Source organism: Magnolia sinica, chromosome 18 (genome assembly GCF_029962835.1).
Source record: "Magnolia sinica isolate HGM2019 chromosome 18, MsV1, whole genome shotgun sequence".
NCBI classification, from domain to species: domain Eukaryota; kingdom Viridiplantae; phylum Streptophyta; class Magnoliopsida; order Magnoliales; family Magnoliaceae; genus Magnolia; species Magnolia sinica.
In genome coordinates this window covers 40,266,027-40,290,917 of record NC_080590.1, presented here as the reverse complement: position 1 = coordinate 40,290,917, position 24,891 = coordinate 40,266,027, and the positions used below count along the sequence as shown (strand labels likewise).

The 24,891-nt window shown below is 40.6% G+C and overlaps 1 protein-coding gene across 3 annotated transcripts in view; it reads right to left on the bottom strand.

The window, feature by feature from the left end:
- LOC131232468 (uncharacterized) overlaps positions 1-24,891 on the bottom strand; it is a 50,403-nt gene that overhangs the window by 4,666 nt on the left and 20,846 nt on the right. The window contains exons 4-9 of one of the 3 annotated variants that reach the window (XR_009164859.1): positions 23,127-23,215; positions 17,948-18,080; positions 15,884-15,976; positions 15,601-15,703; positions 9,512-9,631; positions 9,388-9,453 (exon numbers count right to left, since the gene is read on the bottom strand). Coding sequence is in view for 2 of the 3 variants with exons in the window: in XM_058228710.1 (XP_058084693.1) it covers positions 9,148-9,453; positions 15,601-15,703; positions 15,884-15,976; positions 17,948-18,080; positions 23,127-23,215 (724 nt within the window). In the remaining variant the exon portion in view is untranslated. Of the gene's footprint in view, positions 1-9,147; positions 9,454-9,511; positions 9,632-15,600; positions 15,704-15,883; positions 15,977-17,947; positions 18,081-23,126; positions 23,216-24,891 lie in introns of those variants that run through there. The other 2 variants (XM_058228710.1, XM_058228711.1) reach the window with 2 other exon arrangements.

The following is a 24,891-nucleotide window of genomic DNA, read 5'->3' as shown; positions in this document are numbered from 1 at the left end:
GCCACGCACGCCGGACGGCAAATGGGCCTGGACGCATGTGCGTGACAGATTGTCCGCACGTGTGTGGGGCCCACAAAGTCGGAAACCGACTTCTAGGCTGGGATCAGACAGGGATGGGCTGCCTCCATACCAAGTTTCATGTCGATCCGTCACAAGATGTGTGCATAGTACTCCGCCAAAGTTTCAGCCCCTCAGATGGGCGGGAATTTGAAAATCTGTTTGTGCATTGCTGCAGGAGAAAACTTGGATACGAAAGTGGGTGAATCTGGAGGTAGAAGGAGTGTAGAGGGTGATGGATGTGGTGCGTAAGAAGGTGGAGATGATTTGGAGTGGATGTGGCTTCGCACCATGGTAGTTAGGCCTTTGAGGAAGGGTGGGCTTCACACCCAATTCGATTCTTCAACCCAAAAAGAGAGAGAGGAAGAAACACAGGAATTTTTATTCATAAAATATCATTGCAATACCTACATGGGATGGCTATACTTATAAGAAAACCCTAAATCCAAAAAAAGACAAAATTACACTTGCACCATGTGCGCGCACTAATACCAAAGCTAAAGCAAATAAAATAACTAATCTAAGCAATCAAAGCCGTTTATGATGTTTCTAATAACAAAAATAGTCAAAACTCAAAATCCTAGATCATCTAAAGTAGTGGGCCATGATCATGAGATCCGATGGAAGAATCTAAGTGATGATCGGGTCTACTCCAATGCTCCATAACGCAGCCCACTAATTATGAGGCCCTTCAAAGATATCGTCGTCGATCCAAATCGAAAGTGGGGCTCACCTCCTCCTCGAATACGTGGGTAGAGGGGGCGTGTGCATGATGTCCCCATCAACTCTCCCCGGCTGCAAAGGTTTCGCCACTGGCAAAACAAAGCTCCTGAACCGCTCCAAGATGTCTGAATCAAGTCTCTGAAGCTCCTCCTCAGTGAGCCACGTACTGTCTGAAGTTGGGCGTGACTTCCACTTAATAAGGAACTTTTGAAAACCGCCGTCCAACGTCGATGCAATTTGATGCTCTAGAATATCCTCTATCTCCTCTCTGGATGCGAGAAGCGTCGGTATATGAGGTAGATGCTGAGAAGATGGGTCCGGAAGAGGCCATGGGTCAAGGGAAAGATCTGGGGAACTGGGATGGTTAGGTGAAAGGCTGGACAATGTATCAGTGGTCCCCTGAAATGAAACTAGATCCTCCACATTGAATGTGGAACTAATTCCCATGGAAGGTGGAAGATCTACAACATGCGCATTGAGACCGTTTTGTTTTATAATTTTGAATGGTCCAGCGCTACACGCGTGTAATTTCCGAACGGTTCCCTGAAGATACCGCTCTGGCTTGATGTGGACCATCATAGACTCCCCTACATTGAATTCCTTGAATCGTTTATGTTGGTCTACAGAAAATTTGTATTGTTCATTACTAGTATTGATCTTTTGCCTAATTTCTTGATGCAATGAATGAATATGATGTGCAAAGGACTTTGCAGACTCTGATGGCCCATGAGACGGCGACATAAGGACAAGATCAATAGGCTTTCTAGGTTTATAACCAGTAATGACTTCAAAAGGACTTAAACCTGTGGATCTATTGACAGAACTATTAAATGCAAACTCGGCGATAGGTAGTGTAGTGTCCCATATCCTGGTGTGCTCCCCCACTAAACACCTGAGCAAATTTCCTAGCCTCCTATTGACCACCTCAATTTGACCATCAGTCAGAGGGTGGTAGGCAGAAGAAAATTGGTGCTTAGTACTCATCATATGCCATAGCATCTTCCAAAAATAACTCATGAACCGTACGTCACAGCCAAACACTATGGTTTTGGATAACCCATGAAGTTTGACGACCTCACTAAAGAACAATCTGGCAACATAGGATGCGTCAGAGGTCTTCGAACAAGAGATGAAGTGGTCCATTTTAGAAAAACGGTCCATGACAACAAATATGGAATCATGTTTTCGAATGGTCTTGAGGAGCCCAAGCATGAAGTCCATACTGATGTCCTGCCAAGGGGCGAATGGAACTAGCAAAGGTGTGTATAACCCCGTATTCTGCTTCCTCTGTTGTGCCAGTTGACAAGTACGACACTGCCCTATAATTTTGGCCAATCTCGCTTGAGACTTGGCCAATAGAATCTATCCTCTACTAGGGTAATGGTCTTGTCTCGACCAAAATGACCTGCGACCCATCCTGAATGTAACTCCTAGACAAGAAAATCACGGAGGGAGGTGCGAGGTATGCACAAACGGTTACTCCTAAACAAATACCCATCTAATATCGAATACTCACTGCTAGCTCCTGACGGACTCTTTAACAACGATGCGTATACAACTTCAAAATCTGGGCACTCAAAATAATCCTCTCTGATATGCTCGAGCGCCGTGACTTTGACACTCATGGAATTGAGTAATGCAACTTGACGACTCAACGCGTCAGGAGGCTTATTCTCTACACCGGTCTTGTGCTTAAGCACAAAAGTGTACTCTTAAAGGAACTGGACCCACCTGGCATACCTAGGGTTTAGTTTCTTCTGAGAGTTCAAATATCTCAAGGCCTCATGATCTGAGAACAAGACGAATTCTTGCGGCAATAGATAGTGACGCCAGTGGCGCAATGACTGCAATACTGCATAGAATTCTGTCATAGGTGGAGTATTTTTATTTTGCCTCATTCAGTTTCTCACTAAAAAAGGCGACAGGGTACCCTTTCTGACTAAGTACTCCTCCTATATCAACTCCTGACGTGTCGCATGCGACCTTAAAAGCTTTCGTAAAATTCAGAAGTCGCGTGACTAGAGCCTCAGTCATCGTAGCCTTTATCTCGTTGAAAGCCTTCGAGGTTGCCTTCGTCCATTAAAACTCTCATTTTTTTAATGCAATCCATGATGGGAGCCATAATGGAACTAAAGTCTCAAATGAACCGCCTATAGAAGGTGGCCAAGCTGTGAAAGCTGCGCACCTCGTGAATATTGCAGGGTTCAGGCTAATTGATAATGGTCTTGACTTTCTCGGGATTTGCCGACACACCCTCAGCTGACACAATAAAACCCAAGAAGATAACACTGCTAGACATAAACGCACAGTTCTTTAGGTTAGCGTACAATTTTTCGGCTCTAAGGATCCCACAAACCTACCTCAAATGGTTGAGGTGTTGTTCCTTGGTCATGTTATAAATCAGGATATCATTAAAGTAGATGACTAGGAACTTCCCCATGAAGGGCCTCAACACTTGGGTCATCACACGCATGAAGGTACTTGGGGCATTAGTCAGCCCAAAGGGCATGACTAGCCACTTGTATAGCCCATCCTTCGTCTTAAAGGCTGTCTTCCACTCGTCACTAGGGCATATGCGGATTTGGTGATAACCACTTTTGAGGTCACTTTCGAGAAGATAGTAGCATTGGCTATCATGTCCAACATGTCATCAAGATGCGGTATGGAAAACCGATACTTGATTGTCATTTTGTTGATGGCCCTACTATCAACACACATCCTCCATGTGCCATCCTTCTTAGGTGTAAGAAGGGCGGCACGGCACACGGACCAGCTAAATCCTCTGGTGCACTCTCCCTAGCCACAATGGCGTACACCATCGAGTCCGACTCAATCTCTCGCTCAAAGTATTTGGAATTTAGAATATAGACAGGCTTAGACTTGGACTTCGATTCCTTCAATTCCTTCGAGCTGCTCGGACCACTGTGTGGTGGACTCCTTTCCAATCCTGTTCTTGGGTGGAAGAGGATTTAGCTTGACTTTTTTGCCCTCAAACCAGAATGTACACACATTCAAATGACCAAATATGGTAACATCCTTGTCATAGAGCCAAGGCCTACCCAAAATGATGTGGCCAACATCCATGGGAACAACATCACACCAGAGTGTCTTTATATGATCCAAATTGAATAGGAATAAGATAATGATGCGAAACTGGAATGAAAGTCGCATCAACCCAAGACACGTTATAGGGTTGAGGATGAGCTTCAAGCTTTAAACCCAAAAGGCTCACAGTTCTAGTTGATGCCAAATTGGCACAACTACGACCATCCAGGATCATCTTGCAACTCTTATCACCACATTTTGCGTAGGTATGGAAGATCGTGTTGCGGCGCCAATCGTTGGTATTCTTTGCTTGTGCAAAGGCGCAACGAACAACTGCAAGTGTTGCAGTCTCTTGCACTCCCTCTTCCTCATCACTACGGATCTCCGCTAACTCATATTCTTCCTCCTCACCATCATTTTCTAAGGGCACTACTTCTACTTGCCCATCAATAAAGAACACCTTAGTGCCCTTTTTTGTGCCACGTTGGTGGGCAAAGTGACTAAACCCCTGACATCTAAAACACCTAGTCACATCACCTCTACGCGAGCTAAACCCAACAACTCCTTTAGCCTTATCATCCTTAGGCCTAAACTGAGAACTATTGGAAGGCTTGTATTGATATCCAGTGCCAGACTTAGCCCCAAAAGGGTTGGCCTTAGCGCCACAATCACGAGACTCAAACTGCCTTCCCACAGATGCCTTGAGGTATTGCTCGACATCCAACACCACTTGATATATATGTTCAAGAGTGTCTATGTCTTTGGCGAGCAACTCTCTCCTAATGTCAGAACGGAGGCCCATCTTAAATCGAGCAAGATTGAACACGGGATCCTCTTCAACCTCACATCGGGTCAAGTACTCTTCGAACTTCTCAATGTATTCAGCCACACTGATGGAACCCTGTTGAAGAGATTGCCAATCTTCAACCAGCATCAAGTGATAAGAGAAAGGGAGGTACTTCTCTTTTAGAATTTCTTTTATTTCTCCCCAATGGACTATTAGGGGTTCCCTCAACCTTTCCTTCTTTCGTTCCACGGTAGTCCAAAACCTCTTTGCTTGGCCCACAAGCTTCATCTTAGTAAATCGGACTCGGCGAGCATCCGACATATCGTTCCATTAAAAATAGTGGTTCATATCCGCCAACTAATCTAAAAAATCTTTAGAATCTGAGTGACCATTAAACGTAGGAGCGTCTAGCCTAACTCCCTTGAGGAGTTGCGCATTTGGGTCATAACGATCACGACGCCCCTCGCGGGGTGGGTGCACAGGTGCGCGCCCACGACCATTTCCTTGGCCACTCCCATTCCCTTTTCTATCCTCCTGACTACCTGCATGAGATTGGGTATCTTCACCAATGTTGGTGTTTGCTCAGGTGGAGGTTTCAACTTGATGTACATGTGCATCTAATTGGTGCAAACGATTATTAACCTGTTGCGAAGATGCTTTGATGCCTGCATCCATAGTGTCGAACTTTTGGGTTATTCTCCTCAGAGACTTGGTAAGTTGCTCGGTGTTCATGACGGGGTGCAGACCAAAGCCGTGTCCAGTACATGTGGGCATGCACTACGCAACTCAAGGGGTCCTAAGATGCAACTATATGCGCCTAGACTCCACTATAAGCACCCTAATGACCTTAGATGAACCTATAGGACACTATATGTATGAAATTACGCAACTCTACAAAAATCCAACAATATGGCTGTCAAAATAAATGAACAATAGAAAATTCAGCAATGTGAATTGCTAACTTTTTGATAACAGGAATTTCAGCAACCTATATCATGAATTGTGAACCTCTAAATAGCCCCAACTGAATGGGCGCGGTGCATAAAAAAAAATAAAAATAAAAATAAAAATAAAAATAAAAAGAACTAACCCCTAATCATGCATTGTATTCCCCAATGAGAACCTTGTGCTCTGATACCAAATTTGATGCAGGACATGAAATAATATGGAATGCAAGAAATCAAGCTTGTGATTAGACCAATTTTAAACAGTTACAAAATTCCACATCCTACATACCATCAAACATTCAAAAAGGGGAATCTATGAGGGTCCAAGCCTACACAACTTTAGGGCAAGATCAAATAAAATTATAAGCCAAATAGGCCCAAAAGAGTGTAAGAATTATCCATTCTTGCAAAGGATTGTTCTCAACTCAAGAGATTCACTGAGTTTTAATTTGGGGGAAAATCTAGGGTTTGAAAAATGGAGATAATTGGGATTTGAGACTCTTTAGGGTTAGGGATTTGGATTATGCGGTTTTTTTTAGCCAAAAGAAAGGGAAATAGAGGAAAAAGAGAACCTGGGATGAGCCACGCACGCTAGATGGCAGATGGGCCTGGACGCACGTGCGTGACAGATCGTTTGGACGCGTGTGGGGCCCACAAAGTCGGAAACTAACTTCTAGGCTTGGATCGGCTAAGGATGGGCTGCTTCCATACCAAGTTTCGTGTCGATCCATCGCAAGGCATGTGCGTAGTACTCCGGCGAAGTTTCAACCCTTCAAATGGGCCAGAATTTGAAAATCTGTTTGTGCACTGCTGTAGGAGAAAACTTGGATACGAAAGTGGGTGAATCTGAAGGTGGAAGGGGTGTAGAGGGTAATGGATGTGGTGCGTAAGAAGGTGAAGATGATTTGGAGCGGATGTGGCTTCGCACCAGGATAGTTAGCCCTTCGAGGAAGGGAGAGCTTCGCACCCAATTCGATTCTTCAACCCAGAAAGAGAGAGTGAGAGAGAGAGAGAGAGAGAGAGAGAGAAACACATGAATTTTTATTCATAAAATATCATTGCAATACCTACATGGGATGGTTATACTTATAAGAAAACCCTAAACCCAAAAAAGACAAAATTACCCTTGCGCCATGTGCGTGCACTAATACCAAAGCTAAAGAAAATAAAATAACAAATCTAAGCAATCAAAGCCATTTATGATGTTTTTAATAACAAACATAGTCAAAACTCAAAATCCCATATCATCTAAAGTAGTGGGTCACGATCATGAGATCCGATGGAGGAATCTAAGTGATGATTGGGTCCACTCCAATGCTCCATAACGCAACCCCCTAATTATGAAGCCCTCCAAAGATGTCGTCATCGATCCAAATTGAAAGTAGGGCTCGCCTCCTTCTCGAATACGTGCGTAGAGGGGGTATGTGCATGATGTCCCCATCAGATCTCCTGAAGATTGGTGTTAACAAAACCTTGCCTTTGTTTATACTTTTTTTTTTTTAAAGGTAACACTACCAAGTATTGAACCCTGGATCACTCACACACACTACATTGTCTCTACCAACTCATCTAACGAGTGGGAGACGCCTTTGTTGCTACTATTAAATTTGCATTCCAAATACTGTCTCAGTTTGCTAATTTTAAACCTTTAGTATCTAGACCCTTCTTTCTCCAATTAACCATTTGCCTCATGTCAGGTCTCACCGACCCACACCATATCATTGAAAAACAATATAAACCAAGGAGCCTTTTCTGGAGCACTAAGCAGGTAATTCAATAATGACAAGTACAAAAAAGATAAGAGCTTAGTGTTAACCCCTTATGTAGATCCACCGCCACCGCCAGGGGAACTCATTTGTTTCATCATAAGCCATTAACACTATTGTAGAAGTACACTTTAAGCCATTGACAACTCCATCAATGGATCTTCTTCAAATTAAGCTCTCGACTTTTCATCCTTCTGGCATTATCGAGTTGCCCCAAAGGTTGCAACTTTCGTCTGGCTTCTAGCCAGAGGAAGAGTGCTAACTGTAGATAATTTGCAAAAGCATGGAATGACCCTTCCTAACATCCGCCTCCTATGCAATCGAGATGTAGAGTCCATTTCTCACCCTTTCCTTCCCTGTCACTACACCGTAGAGATTCGGGCTTCCATCTCCAGCAGGTTCTCCGTTCCTTGGTTGATGTTAGGCACCATCTGTCAATTCCTCCATGTCTAGCATACCCCAATCTTTGAAAAAGGCTTTACCTCATTATGGCGATTGGCATGCCTGACCACTCTTTGGGGTATCTGGAGTGAGAGGAATATGCGATGCTTTCAAAATGTTTCCTCTTCCTCAGCCACTGCTGCTCAACACATCTTTAGGAAGCTAAAGGAATGGTCTATTTGTTTGTCGCTCTTGGGTTAGTTGTTTGTGTTCTGAGGTCTTCGGCTTAAGCATATTTTAGTCTTGAGTTGTATAACTGTTTCCTTGTCTTTTCTTTCTTTCTTTCTTTTCTAGTTTTCTCTTTTTGCCCTGTTGTGGGCTCTGTTCTTGTTTTTATGTTTTTTTTTAATGTTTTTTTCCCTTTGGCTTTAATATATTTCTCATTCTTCAATTTTATTTTATTTAAAAAAAAAAAAAAAAAACCCTTCACATTTCTTTTTGTAGGTAAAGTCTCATGAAAACATTTGGGTCATCAAACTAAAAAACAACTTCCCTTTAACTATTTATCGTCAAGCAAAAATAGAAGCCACCATTGAACCCACCTTCATGATGGACACATCCTTTCATTTTATGCTTTTTCTAACCCAATACTAAATGTTGGTACTATTACATTCCTAAGGAGAAAAAAGGGTCTCTCTATCAAATATGGCTGTATAAATTGTTTTTTTTTGGTGTGCGCGCGCGCGCATATGGACCCTTCCCTTGCATATAGAATCCCTCCATTTACATATTTATATATATAAAAAAAAAAAAAAAAAATCCTCCCTTTACCACATATGTGCAAACTATACCCTTAAGTTACTTTTTTATGACAAAAAAAGTAATGTTATTAACCAAATTTTAAAAATACAATTTTACCCCTATGCATAAAGTGGGAAGTCATCAGGTGGTGCCTACATTAGATATCCAGACCATGCATCCAGTCTTCTTCTCCTTCTCGAGATAGAAAGCAACAAACATATTGAGAGAGAACTTGAGAGATTTTGGGAAGAGCTAGAAAGCGAGATTTTGGAGAGAGAATCTAGTGATTTTGGAGGGGAAGATCAAGATATTTTTTGATTTTGGGTGTCAGGTAGGGTAAAATATGTTGTTTAAAGTGGGGACAAAATATTCTTTTTATTTTATTATTTTATTTTTTAAAAACTTTAAACTAACTTGGGTTAATTAAAAAATGACGGAAGAGACATTTTATATAGTGTCAAAACATACAGGGGATTATTTACAAATACATGAAAAGGAGGGGGTTAATCACATAATAGCAAACATGACACAGACGTTAAGCTACTACTAAAGTAAAAATACATTCCAATTAGCATAGTTCTACATGAGATCTCATGGTATGTTCCTCTTCCCAAGCATAAGCTGCATGAGGAAATCCTACCTTTAGTAGTAAGAATCTTGTTTGGAATTGAACTGCCTCCTTTCATGCCAGCAGTCCCTCGAGGACATGTCCTACGATTATGCCCACCTTGACCACATACCGTACAATGGTGATGGTGCTTTGGTTCTACCCTTCTCCTCTGTGGTTCACCTGACCTTGACTTGCGACATGTTCGTCGGTTGTGACCTCTTTCCCCGCATAGGCAGCACTTGAACTTGTGCTTTCCTCCCAAATTATCCCTGACTGCTGGACAGTAATATCTTCTGTGTCCTTCCTCTCCACAGTTACTGCAGTAAAATTTCACTCCTGTAATAGAAAGAGGACATTGATCTAGTGTATAGGAAGTAATACAAGAAAGTGATACCTTATAGTTGTAACTGGCAACCAGCGCCAGACCCCAGTATAGTTTGGACTATGGAAAGGGCTGAAGAATGGAATTTTTCATTTTAAAAAACCTAGATATAGTGCCTTTGTTTCTCGGGATCTGCTGCAGTGTGTTTGCGACAAGTCACTAGGTTGTTGCAACTCATCTGCTGTACAAGTATCATATACATGCATAACACTCCATAACATATGAACCGTGGTCCCTTTGTGGATGGAGCGGAGACGAAAATCAAAATTATCACCATCTGATTATGCCATTGAATTTGGATCAATGATTATTTCCTCCTAACTGCCATTTGATGCCCACCAGTGGATGGTCTGGATTGTCTGGTCATTGCAATTTTGGGCCGCACTCAATCCACAACGGGGCCTATGTTTTGGATGGTGTGAATTTGTGCGTGTGGAAAGTGTAAGGTGTCTGATTTTCAAGCTTATCAGCCGAACCCTTCAAAATATCTTTATGCCCATTGTGTTTTTTTTTTTTTTTTTTTTTGAACGCTGATAAATTTTATTGATAGAGGCTGCAGCCTCAAAAAAATACAAAGACCGAAAACTAAATAAAAAGAAAAATTACAGCTTGACCCAATTATCCGGAAACTGATCAATGACCTTTAATGCAAACACCCATTACATAATATGAGATTTCACCTTTTGAAACACCTCCATAACATTCCTTTTCCAATTTCTAAAGCAGCAACCATTCCTTTCTAACCAAAGGAACCAAATACCCACTAGTAGACTTATGCACCAAACATATTTCTCAGCCCTTCCATTTCCCCCACCAGGCCACACACCAAAGAATCAATCAATAGAACTAGGTACCACCCATTCCACTCCGAACAATTGAAAAAACCATCCCAAAAACTTTTTGCAAATGAGCAATGAAGAAAAAAGAGATGATCTACTGATTCCATATCTTGATAACACATCACACAAACATTCGGAAGGAACATTTTTCTTTTTTGAAGATTATCAACTGTTAACACCTTCTTTCTTCCCACCAACCAAGCAAATGCCGCAACCTTTGGAGGAGCGCCATAGTGCCAAATGAAATCTGTAGAGCTGAACTCTTCATTGATATCAATTCCACTTAAAACCTTATAAAGAGACTTCACTGAAAATTTTCCTGATTTATCGTGTAACCATTTCATCAAATCCTTTTTTTGAGACTCGCGGATGCACTTTGGATAACAACTCAAGCAACCCAATAAGATCTTCTATCTCTTCATCCTCTAAACTCCTACACGATGGAGTCAAATGAGTTGCTCCCAATGAATGGAAAAGCATTTAGCCACAAACAAACCATCCTCCAAAGTGATCCCCGCTAATCATGGAAAATTTTCGTTCAACTTTTGCTCCCCCACCCAAATGTTCTCCCCAAACCTAATGATTTTCCCATCCCCCAAATAGAATCCTATCCCTTTCCAAACTCTACTCTTCACCGACGCTACTGCTCTCCAAAGATATGATGACCTATACAATGAAGACAACCTTATCCACCTACCCCTTTCATTAACTCCATGTTTCCTACCTATCACTTCTCTCCAAATAGAGCTCTCTTCCATTCCTAATCTCCAAACCTATTTCTCTAAGAAAGTCAAATTCATAATCTCCAAACTCCTTAACTCGGCTCCCCATTGATCTCAAGGCTTGCAAACTTCCTCCCATTTCATAAAATGAAATTTGTGTTTTTCTTCCGCCCCCTAACATAGGAAATCCCACCTAAGCTTTTCTAATCTATTCAGCACAGATTTCCGGCATTTGAATAGCGATATATAGTAGACTAGAAGATTAGACATTGCTGCCTTAATCAGAGTTAACCCCTTCCCAAAGATAAGTATCTACAATTCCATCGAGACAATTTGTTTTCGAATCTCTCCACCACTTTATCCCATAAGTGTTTCGCAGGTCTTCCAATACATAGAGGAAGGACAATGTACATACTAGGAAAAGATCCCTCCCTACATCCGAAAGTACTTGCAAAAACTCCCACTTCCTCCTTGAAAATGCCCACCCCCAATAATTCGCTTTTACTGATATTCACCTTCAAACCCGATACCACTTCAAAGCATACTATAATCAAACGAAGATTGTTCACTTTTAAAACATCTGCTTCACAAAATAATAATGTATCATCAGTAAATTGTAAATGCGTAACTTGAAATTCTGAGTTATCCACCCCATATCCTTTCATCAAGTTAACCTCAGCTCCTCTTTCTATCATTCTACTAAGGGCTTCCATTACCACTATGAACATATATGGGGAGATATGATCCTCGTGCCTTAATCCACTTGAAGCTAAAAAGAAACCATTGGGATAACCATTAAGAAAGATTGAAAATTTGGCAGAAGTAACACATTCCGAGATCTAAGACCACCACTTTTGACCACAACCCATCCTACCCAATATGCAGTCCAAAAAGTCCCAATGCGTGATCATAACATTTTCAATATCCAACTTATGTACAATTCCTTTCATTCCCTGCCTATTGTATGAGTTAATGCATTCGTGAGCCACCAATGCAGAATTCACAATTTGTCTTCCTTCCACAAAAGCCCCTTACAATGAAAATATAACTTCCACGATGACTGCGTGAAATCTAGACGCCAACACTTAAGCCAATATCTTGTATGGGCCACCTAATAGACTCATGGGTCTAAAATCTTGAATACTTTCGGTACCTTCTTTTTTAGGAATAACCGTGATGAATGTGGCCTCGAGCTTAAAAGCCGTGCTTCCTTTTTCGTAGAATTCACTAATGAAACCAATCACATCTTTCTTGACAAACTCCCATTACTTCTGATAAATCGTTATTGGAAATCCATCTAGCTTGAGAGCTTTAACACTCCCCAAATCTGAGATTGCTTTCACAATTTCTTCCTTTGAAATAGGATTTTCCAATGATGCTGCTACTTCTGGTGAGATAGAGTAAAATAAAGATCATCTAATAAGGGCCACTTCCACTCGTCTCTTGACAAAAGATCCTTATAGAATTTAACTATAGCATCACACACTTTTGTTTTACCTTCAACTCATTCCCCTTCATCATTAATGACTTGATTTTGTTAACTTTTGCACAAGCACTCGCCATAAAATGAATGAATTTCATATTTTTATCTCCTTTCAACCATAGGACTTGTGATCACTGTCTCCATTAGTGAATTCACAATGTGTTGATCTATTCCCTACAGCTTGGTTTCTTGAAATGTTTCTACCTGAACTTTATATCTCTTACATATGTCCTTGACCTATGCTTGCTTTTGCGGACACCCCAAACCCCTCATGTTCTAGCTTAAAATCTTCATTGAGGACTTGCTAAACCCATATTGCCCTCTTCTGCGTTGGCTACAAACCCCTCTGCCTCAGTGTCGTCTCTAGATCGTAAGTGTACCATATATTTGCTTCTAATTTGGATTTGCCTTTGTGTTTCTTGAGGATTTAGCTGCCCCTTGCCTCCACAAATTTGAAAAGAGCTATATAGTCCTCTGGCTTGTCTTCAAACGTAACCCTCACCAGTCGTGTGATCTCCATTATGACCACCCTAATAAGCTTCATCCCTTGTGCCATAGAAACCTTCTTGTTTTGTAGTTGCGTGAGGGAAATATCATCAAATACCTCATTTGCAAACTGTGGCAAGTTCCCTATCTTATTAACCAGCTGATGATCAATTGCTAGCGGGACAACGACTTGTGTTGCTGATAGCTCTAACGATCCTCCCAATAGAGCTTCATTTCCTTCATTAATAGAGTTTGCTTTCGTCTCAACCAAAGTTTTGGATCAGGGTAAAAGTTAGGCCCCGGGGGTTTCATGGAGTGTTGCATCATGTTGAGCATTCAGATTTTGGCTCATATCATGGGAGATGAGTTCTCAAAAAGTTCTTACGATATCTCGTGAGAACTAGTGAACAGGTGATCATTCCTCTCTCTCTCTCTCTCTCTCTCTCTCTCTCTCTCTCTCTCTCTCTCTCTCTCTCTCTCTCTCTCTCTCTCTATATATATATATATATATATATATATATCACGGTCCGAAGTCTGTTTTGGTCAAGTTAAATAGGCTTAGAGAGACTTTTTGTGGAATAGGACCTCCAATGGCCACAAGTTCCGTCTTCTCAATTGGTTTGAGGTATGCAAGCCTTTCTTAGACGGAGGTGCTGACATCTGGGACTTGGCTGTGATGAACTTAATCCTTCTTGGTAAATGGATCTAGAGTTTTGGCTTGAAGGTCAATAGCTAATGGCGAGAGATCATCACCAGCCATGGTATTCAAAATCGGTTACGTAACAGCCATAACGGTCATAACCGTTACGCGTTACGGGGTCGAAACGGCCGTTACAGAAAAATGGGCCGTAACGGCCCATAATGGCCCCGTAACAGTCCAGTAACAACGATTTTCAAAAAATAAAAAACCGGCCATAACGGCCCGTATCATAACGGTAACGGTGGTAGGGTTACAGCCACCGTTACCGTTTTGGAACACCTTGTCACCAGCAAGTGTGGGACTGGGGATGGTGGTTGGTTTTCCAAACCCTCTTCCCTTTGCAGAGCCTCTAGAGTGTGGAAGGCCATTGCTAATTTGAAGTCCCACATGCAGGAAGGGCTTTCATTTGCCCTTGGTAATGGCCCTTGCATCCATTTCTAGATGGACCGTTGGATCTCAGATAGGCGTCTCCTCTCTTTTCCTTAGCTTGACTTGAGTCGCTTCGAACTAGTCCATTTCTGTAGTCAATTGTTTCTCTGATGTGGGGTCTTGGATTTGGTGCCCTTCTTGCAGGAGAAATTTGTTGGGTTTGGAGTTAAAGGAACTTCTTTAGACTTCTAGAGATTTTGGGGGGAGTTCAACACTCCTCGGAAGTCAAAAACTCAATGATGTGGTCCTTGAATAGCTCAGGCAAGTTCTCGGTCCGCTCATTGTTTAAGCCTCTTAGTGGCTTCACTTTTATCGGTAGGCACAACTATCCTTCCTTTGCTTTGTCTTATATTGCTCCCCCAAAAGTAGTTCCATTTGTTTGGCTTCTCCCTAGGGGGAGAATTCTTATCATGGACAATTTGTAAAAAAAGTGGGGGTTCTGCCCAATATATGTTTACTCTGTTCAGAAAGTGCGGAATCTACCACCTCTCCGTCCATTGCCCCTTTGCTCACGGGGTGTGGTCTTGCATTCTGGCCTTTTTCCACACCTAATGGGTCATGCCTTTATTGTTGAAGATTTGTTCTATGCTTGGCATGGTGGAGGCGTTGGAAAGGATCACAAAGCAATCTGGCAATTAGTTATCATGTTTGTTCTTTGGGCCATTTGGAGAAAGAGGAATAGTCCCTGCTTCTAGAATTCCTCTTCTATATCTCGAGTGGTGGCCTTGATCTCAAGGGACTTTGTGGAGTGGCCGTTATGTCTTTCAATTTCTGATTGCTATATTCTTTCTTCAAATTTTTGGTTGTAGTAGGTTGGGCTCGTTTATCTGCCCTAGCATTTTGCTTTGTATAGTTTTTAATTAGGAGGTTTTGTTTTCATTTTCCCATGCTTGATTATGGTTTTGCTTGTTTCTCTTTTTGCCCTTGGCGTTTTCTTTAATAAATTTTGTTAATCCAAAAAAATAAGGCTTTTCACAAAAATCGATTTCATTTCCAGGGCTTTCCATGTTTCCAAAAAGGTTTAAAATCGGTGTATTGTGCATCGTATCATTCACACCAAAATGGCTATTGTCCCGTATCACTCAGATCGCGCTGGTGCAGCTGTACTGTTCATGGATGATATTGGTACGTGTTGGGTGATACATATTGGTTTCAGATGTTACTTTATTGGTGTTCCCAAAAACCAAATTATTAAAATTGCACAATGGTGCTCTTTTGTGTTTTATCTAAAAGAAAGAGCTATTTCATACCATTACCACAAAAACCACACAAGTACTGTTTCTTTCTTTATTTTTATTTTTTTGGAAATTGTGCTAAAGTGGAGAAACCCCAAAAACAATGCATATTTTCCTTGTTGTCCAGTCCGAAGGTAGCCTAAACTGTTATGAAAAATTGAAGGAATTAAATCATCAATGGCGTGACAATAAAATAGATTCACTGACCTATCATGGACATGCTCCTCTTGATGCGATTCTCTGGATGACGGAAAAAAGTTTTCATAGTTTCAGATGCTTTCTTCCTGGCTGCAGCAGTCCCTTTTGCTTTCTGTAACAGATAATAATTATAACTCTCTTTTCATATAGCGCTTAAAGTGTTAACATACATGTAAACATCATCTATGGGACCAGGGAACTATATGCTTGGCCTTTTTGTCATGAAGTACAATATTAAAATCAGAAAGAAAACTCCAATTTGCCAGATGTAATGATGTTCGTTAGTACAGACCTTTATTGCAGCTACTCTTTGAGCATGAAGTGTAGGATCACGATGGAGAATCTTCATGCGTTTACTAAACAGTCCTGTTTTGGCATTGAGACTCTGCAAGCATTCAACTAAACAAAAAAGGTTACATTTATGAACCCCTTCTTATGATATATCAACTCTTATATTATCTTCCTACAATTAACTAAAACAAACTAAAAATTATATGACACTCACTGAATAACAAAGATGTTCTAGAACAGTTTGGATGTTGAAGTAATGTCTCAACGGAAGAAATACAACCAAGACAATCCATCATAGTTGAGGGTTGTGAATGAGCTGGGCCCAGGCCAAGCATAATCAAAATCCTGAATAGGGCAGCCGACAGGTCCAGCCTGACCAGTTCAGAATCTGAGCTGAACCCAAATCCAGGCCTGGCCCATGGACAGCCCTACGTGGTTTTCTTGAATTGCATCCAATAAATATTGTGAGAAAATTGCTGAGGACACACATGCTTGCATGCAAGTAACACACACATGCAAACAAGCATAGAACACTTCTTCGAGAAATGGAACCCCAACGAATTGGAAATAGCAGAGAAGAAGTTGCTAACTAGAATTTAGTATCCTCACTGTTACACAGAAAGGCTTACCTGGTAGAAATAGTATTTAATGTTCAATGATGTGCTCTCAAAGGATAAAGCTCTGTTAAGGAATGCTTATGATTATGGCTTAATTCACTGATAATGAGTCAACTGCCCCACCTAGATATCCAGAATGCAAGGATGTTTACAAGCAAAACAAACTTCTTCTTTTCTTTTTCTTTTTTTTCTTCTTCTTCTTCTTCTTCTTTTTTTTTTTTTTTTTTTTTGAATGGTAAACGAAACAAAACAAACTTTTTTCTTCCACCTTTTTCCAAAATGCTTACATATTCTCGTAGTTTATTTCTTCCCATTCCCAGATGTTTTAATACAAAATTCTCTTTCGAAGCACAAAGACGCCATTTTACTACAAGAGTGTAGTAACAATATTGAGGATCTAGAAACTTGGGACTTCTGGAAAGGGTGAGGCGGAGGAGTTCAGACTCAACAATACCCTTCCTTCATTGTCACTCGTTACACAAGTTCAAACATGTAGTAAGCCTTAGTTGTGCCAGTAGTCATAGATATATTGGTGGAAACCTGTCAATATAAAAAGTATTCAAATAAGCAGATGAATCATTCAGTCACGTGGCATGGCTGGAACCCATTGCCAAAATACATCCGTTCATATTTGTTCTTGAATTGTTTTTGGGTGGTCCTGATCTTGTAGAAGTTTGTATCGGCTAATCTCAATCTGACCCACAATATTAGTAAATATTATGTGCATTTCTGTATGGGTCTGGTGATGGACATGATCTTCCACTGGATGCATTCCAGAATGAATGCTGTAAAAAACTGATAATCATAAATAAGAGAAATAATTTTCTTGAAGGATCAACACCAAAAATTTCCTTGAGTTCTTTGATGAGAGGGAGGGAGGGAGGGAGAGACGAAACCTTTGGCTGCCCCGTTAACTCAAGTACATGGATAAAAGATACCAAATGAAAGAAATGTTGCCAATTCCATAAAAAAGTAAAAGAGAAACTCCAAGTTCCTTGTTTGAGAGAGAAGCACATTTGGTTGCATTAGCAAAGATATTATTATCATAGAGTTAATCATATCATTAGGTCCAAGTTATGGGTGGTGGCTTGGGTACATGCTGAAGTCTGATTCCGAGTCATTAACAGAGTAAACCAACACTTAATACAAACTGGAATGGTCTGCAATCCTTCAAATTCATTGAGTATATCTCCATTATCTCAAAACTAAATATGAGATTTCCATCCTTGGGGAATTGGTATGTTAGTAGTGTGGAAACCTAGAGCATTTTAGCATTCTTGCAACCCCTCAAATTTTATCCCATTTTATACATAGTTATGAAAAAATCATCTTATTTTCATGTCTGTAGATTCGGTTTGCAAATATTGAGAACACGTTTTTGCCTCACACTAAGCTTGAGAAGTGTAAAAAGTTGAGCAATCTAGCTAAATGGGTTAAAGAAAACTAACTCTCAGTGATCGGCTGATCTTCAAACTAACTTCTGGAGATGGTGATTGATATACACGCTTCGACTTTCTTGTAACATCGAACTTTATATCTAGCTTGTCGACTTCATCATCTTCCTTGACTTTAAGGGGTGAGCTGCAAACACAATTAACAATGAAGATCGGTATAGTTTTAACCCTATATACCATTTCCAGCAACTTTATGGTAATATCCAATGTCTCTAAACTATAAAGTACAACACATGGAAGGCCACTCATCAAATTGTTATATGACATCTTACCATTCTATATAATGCATCAACAAAAGAAGAAGATAAGCATGATACACAGCTGTTTGAATTACTAGTCTTTTCACTTTTGTGTTTTACTGAACATGTTCATTGCAAAAATAACGGAGTTATTCAAAAGGGAAAGATTTTGGATTCACACACGCGCGCGCACACACTGATGCGGACATCAATGGTGCACCCTTTAGATTGTACCAGAGCAGGAGGCGTCGCCGACAGAGTATCGGAGCGGAGGAGTCGATGTAGATGGACGCTGGGTCTATTGGACCCATTTTCTGACGCGCTACAAGTGTAGGAGTGGCATGACCGCACCCTAACCATAGATCCATGGGTCGGATTTCATATCCTACTAAACGGGTGTTTTACTTTTAGGCGTTTTTGTTCTTTTTTCTTGTTTCAGGGGCTTCATTGCAATTTCTTTAATTTTTCGTCTTTTTTTTTTGTTATTTTTCTTGTTTTCAGGGGCTTTAGTGCACTTTTACTTTTTTCATAGCTTATATATACATTGTGAGAACCCTATTTTCATTATTATTGAATGAATAAAAATTCGTCTCTTTCCTTCCTCTTTATTCAAGAGATTAGGGTTTCAGGATTGGCTCTTGGGTGTTGAGGATTTCACCCCGATTTCAGGTTTCCTCCTTTCTAGATCTTCGAGGTGCAGAAAATGGTAAGAATCATCATCTTTCTTTTCTTTTCTTTTGACGACAAAAAGGGCATGTACTTTCTTCATCTCGAACCCTTTATTCTTCACCCATTTTTGTTCCTCTCTGGATATCCCCTTTCTAATTTGAACGGAAAAGAGGTATGGTTAGTCAGTAGAATCAGATCCAAACTTGACCGCGGACTTACTTATGCTAGATCTAGGATATCCTCATATCCCTAGGTCCTCCTTTTCACTGTTTACGTGATCTTATGCTAAGGGGCATGATCTTGACGAAATAACCTCATCTTTGTGTTGAGATTTACCTAATCCCTTTGATTAGAAATGGTTAGTTAATTGATGTATTTATTTGAACATTTTTTAACCTGATTATACATGCATCTAGGGTTAAGTCATCACATGTCCCTGCATCACACACACACACACAGGGGTTCCCAGGTGAGCAGCAGCGTGTGTGTGTGAGCAGTAGTAAAATCTTTTTCCGTTCATCTTCTGAGATACATCACTAGACTTTCCATAACAAATGTGTGGCCATCCCATAATCGAAACATAATTGCAGCATTATCGAAATTCAACCACTCTTGAATGGCCAAATTTAAGAATAATTGCAGAATGAACACATAATTGTAGCATATACAAACTTCTGAGTGACTTTTATAGGAAATCGATAAATGATTGAGATTTCACTTACCCAAATGTTGTACTGTTGCAAAAGCTATACACAGTTTTCCGCTGAATTTACATTTCAAGAAAGAATCCTAAATACATACTACTAAATTTTGAAACTGAATAGAATTAGAAACAGCTATCCGGTATCGTCATTAGGTCCTCTTTAAACAATTGGATTGACGGGGACATCACGGGCACGCGCATGCCCCCCACCCTACGCACATACACAAGGAGGAGGAAGGCCCCACTATCGATCTGGATCAACGACGACCTCTATGAAGGACCTCTTAGTTAGGGGGTTGTGCTATGGAGCATTAGAGTGGACCTGATCATCACAAAGATTCCACCATTGGATCTCATGATCATGGCCCACTACCTTAGATGATATAGGATTTTGAGTTTTGGTTATTATCATTATTAGGAACATCATGAACGGTTTTGATCGCGTTGATTAGTTGTTATTTTTGTTACTTCGTCTCCAAGTAATAGTGTACGGACATGGCGCAGCTTTTGGGGTTTAGGTTTTTCTTAGAAATAGGCAACCCCATGTATGTTTTTTCATTGAAGTTTATGAATAAAATTCTGCGTTTTTTTTTTTCTATATCTCTGAGTTGAAGGATCTAATTGGATGCGAAACCCTCCCTACCTCGAAGGGCTAACTACTGTAGTGTGAAGCCACAACCATCCCAAATCGTCTCCACCCCTACATCCCACATGCCTCATCTCCCACGGCCATCCCATCTTCAAATTTATCATTTTTTGGCACTCAAGTTCTCTTATACAGCAAGTTTCCAGATTCTGGCCCACCAAGGGGCTAAAACTTCGGCGGAGCACCACGCATTCACCGTACATTGGATTGGCGTGATATTTGGCGTAAGGGAGAACCACCCCTGGCCGATCAACCCCAAGCTGCCCTTTTTTGGATTCGTGGGCCCCACACACGTGCGTCTGGACCCGACCGTTGTCCACACGAGTGGACTATCTCTGGTTTGTCTCTCTCCTTTATTTCACTCCTCTCTCACCTTAAATCCCTAACCCTAACCCTAGATAATCCCAAATTTCAAGTTTTTCCAACTTTCTCAAACCCTAGACTTTGCCCGAATTGAAACATGGTGAATCTCTTGAATTAGGGAATAATCCTTTGCAAGAGTGGATGAATCTTATACTCCTTTGGGCATTATTTGGTTTATAATTTTATTTGATCCAGCACTAAACATGTGTAGGCTTGGACCCCCGTAGATTCCCCTTGTTGAATGTTTGATCGTATGTGGGACGCGGAATTTTGTGATTGTTTAAAATTGGTATGATCTAAAGCTTGAAATCTTGCATGTCATATTTAATTTCATGTCCTGCATCATGGATTTTGTAATTTTGGAAGTGGGTCCATTGCAAGCTTTGACATTATAAATGTAGCCAATGTCATTTTTTGAGCCTTTTAAAAATAATAATAAAATATTTCTAGAGTTACAAAATATTAACTTTGATTCATTGTTGAGACAAAGGCATTAAAATGTCCCAGAAATATCTTATTAACAATTTACGCTGATTTTCATCTTTCAATGGCATTATTTTTTTATGCTATTTCCTATGCACCTGGTCATGTCTGTTTGCTTTCAATTGAAATTCCTTTTTTCAATAGCTAGTAGTATTCTGTGGCTTTCATTTGTTCTTCATGCATGTTTGATGGGTGTTGGATATTCAACTATGTTAATATGGGCACCAACACCTTCATATATGTATTGCCCATTGAGAATTCTAGCACTACCCTGAATACCGGTTTAGAAGTTGATGGCCAGGTTTCTGTTATCAGATCATTAAAATGGACACCGTTGAGCAATCTTGGTTGTCAGATTCCCACAACTTACACATGAATATGGCTTTAGAAAGCTGAGGGGCACAGGTAAATCCATCAACTTTAGTTAAAATCTTCATATGATACAGATCACTCGCAAATACCAGGACTAGTGGCTTGGCCAGTGAGAGATGAACTTAAGTGCTTCTCAGGAAGTTTGTTAGGAAGCACAACCAAATCTCAAGTAAATTAACAAGTTGAAGGGCACAACCATATCTTTGCAGCATGAGCCGACCCAGATTGTTTGCAAGAGTTTGTCGCCTGTGAGTCTGGCCCAGTCTGCAATAGCAGTCAGGATGCTTGCAGTAGTAGGAATACAAAACTTCTGACATGTCCTGTAGATTGAATACATTATTTTTTCAATTATAAATCCCACGTCCCGAACCCTGAGTAATTGCATGAACAGATTCTGCAGATCCTAGAGTAGTTGAAAATCAACTACCACATTATAAGGCTACATAAGTCTACAGAGAAGTCACATTAAAGCCACAGGCCCACAGCTTTCTCCACAATGGTTGGAGGAACCAAATTAAGAATACCTGACCCACGATGTTTGCCTACCAATCTCAATGTCTTGGAAATTTCCAAGGCACTGCCATCCGTGCATCAATTGACTACTGAAATGGCAACTTTAATTGATCCTTTTCGTATCAAAAGAAAAGATTTATTTGCTAGGAGCATGCCAGTGCATTGACTTTGATCCTTGTTGGCACAGCATGTCTTCTAAGAAATGCTCACGAACTAGGCTCCAAATACCCATATATGCTTAGTCTACTGGTGTCAACACAATATGCTGCTGGTATAAAATACCCTATATTCTAAAATGCTTAGTCTACTGGTGTCAGCACAATATGCTGCTGGTATAAAATACCCTATATTCTAAAATACTTGTAGGGTATTACTTAAATGTACCCTGGCATGCAAGGTCAGTAGTTGTTGAAACTCCATGCAGTTTTCTTTTTCTTTTTCTTTTTCTTTTTTCCTTTTTTTTTTTCTTTTTTGTCTTTGAGAAGCAACACAAAATTTATTGCAAGGAGCGAAGATTAGGAACCATAAAGAATCTTACTATGCAGATTAAACTTGATAGTTCCATAAGATTTAGTAATATTAAAATCTTTAAAATGTTTAGTTTGATAAACTAAAATTATAAGAAAAGTTGCAAATCTTTCTAACAGAAGTCATTAACTCAATATGAGTTAGCATGTTGTGGATGGGAAGCCCAGACCATATCCGCCACTTGGATTTCAGAAATGTGAAGTCATATACCACCCCCATGTCAAATATACTTTCGTGCAAATATGATTGCAGATACAAATATTGTTTTGTATACATTAAATGTGTCATGTTCATGATGATGAAAAGGATAATAAGACTTCGGGCTCAGCAAACATGGCACTGCAACTGTCATAGTGTGTGCATCTGAAAAAATAACAGAAAGATAAAGCATAACTATTCTAGAAAAGAACCTCAGTTACACATCTAATCGCTGAATGCTCAATAATTACATTCACAAGTTTCTGTATTTATCTGCTTTATTCTAGAAACCAATTTAAAAGGTCACCTGAATGCCCAATGACTCTGCTACCAAATATTGGCTACAACAAAGGCCATGATGGCATGACCAATAATGATACTGTGGTGCCAAAAACAAAATAGAAGACAACGGTCTGAAAATGGAAAACCAATAAAGGAATTGAAACGGTTGAGATTTACCTAGAACGAGCTTTTTCCCATGGCCGTTCATCGATTGACTCTTCCCATATCACGCAGTCCCCCAAGCATTGTTTGCAAGTCCTTAGACCCTGTCAGCATTCAGACAAAACTACAGTTTTGCTACTTGTAGAAGTAGTGGCACCTTTGAAGAAAGCTTGTTTTGCAGTCAAATATATGAAATGCTCTGAGGTATAAATGACGATTAATGTTTGACCGGTAAAGAAGAAGCCAATTCCTAATAACGCAACATAAAGTGCTCCAACAAACTGTAACTAGTCTGACTAATTCTGATGCAGGACATGAAAGTTTAAATATGATATGCGAGATTTCAGGCTTTAGATCATACTAGTTCAGAAACAATCACACAAAATTCCACATCCCACATAACATCAAGCACTCAACAAGGGAAATCTATGCAGGTCCAGGCCTACACATGCTAGGGCTGGATCAATTAAAATTATAGACCAAACAATGCTCCAACGAGAGTAAATTCATCCACACATGCACAGAAATATTTCCCCAATCCAAGGGATTCACAGGTTCAATTCGGGGAACCCTAGGGTTAAAGAAAAGGGATAGAAATCAGGGATTTAGGACAATCTAGGGTTAGGGTTAGGGAAATCAGGTGAGAGAAGAGTGAAAGAAACGAGAGAGAGAACCTGTAACCAGCCCGCACGTGTGGACAGCAGGTTGGGCCTGACGCACGTGCGCTGATGGCTAGCCGCACGTATGTGGGGCCCACGAACCTAAAAATTGCCCTCTTGGGTCTGGTCAGCTAGGGCTGAGCTTCAAAACTTCCAAGTTTCAAGTCGATCCAATGTATGGTCTGGGCGTAGTGCTCCACCGAAGTTTCAGCCCTCCTGCAGGGCCAAATTCCGAAATTTTGCTGAAGAGAGGAAAATTACTGCAATAAAGGACAGATTTGTAGCGTAGATGATTGTGGGAGATGAGAAGGGTGGATGGTAGAAGATGAGAACGAATCGGGATAGATGTGGCTTCGCACCACGGTAGTTAGCCCTTCAAAGAAGGGAGGGCTTTGCACCCAATTAGGTTTTCATAACTCGGAAAGGAGCAGGAAAATGCAGCAATTTTATTAATCTTCATTGAGAAAAAAAGCCTACAAGGGGTGCTTATTTATAAGAAAACCCTATACCCCTAAAACTCGCGCCATGTGCGCAATCTATTATTTGGCGATGAAGTAAACATAAATAATAATTAATCAAAGTAATCAAAACTGTCCATGATATTCTAAATAACATGAATAAGCAAAACATAAAATATGATACTAATCAGAGTAGTGGGCCACGATCATGAGAACCCATAATGGGCTTTATTTGACCATCGGGCCCACTCCAACAAACCAAAAGTCAGTCTTCTAACTAAGGGGCCCTCCCTGGATGTCGTCATCGATCCAGATCGACGGTGAGGCCTTCCTCCTCCTTGCGTACGTGCGTAGGGGGAGGATGTCCCCATCAAATTCAGTAATAATAAGTTTTCTCACAAGACATGCATATTTATCTAATCTGTGGTGCAAACTGATAACCTTTTCATTGGCACATCCACATTTGTTTCATTCTCTAGTACATTCTCTACATGTTAATAGTTAGGGTTCATTAATTGTGGCATGATTCTTGTACATTGGACTCGACCCTTAAGCAAGTCCGAGATTTGGATCTCCCTCTGGCTGGAGGAGAATCTAGCCAGCATTATCTCGGTGAGCTCGATGTTCAAAGGGGAGCTGGCGAAGTCCATCAAAAGGTGGGTT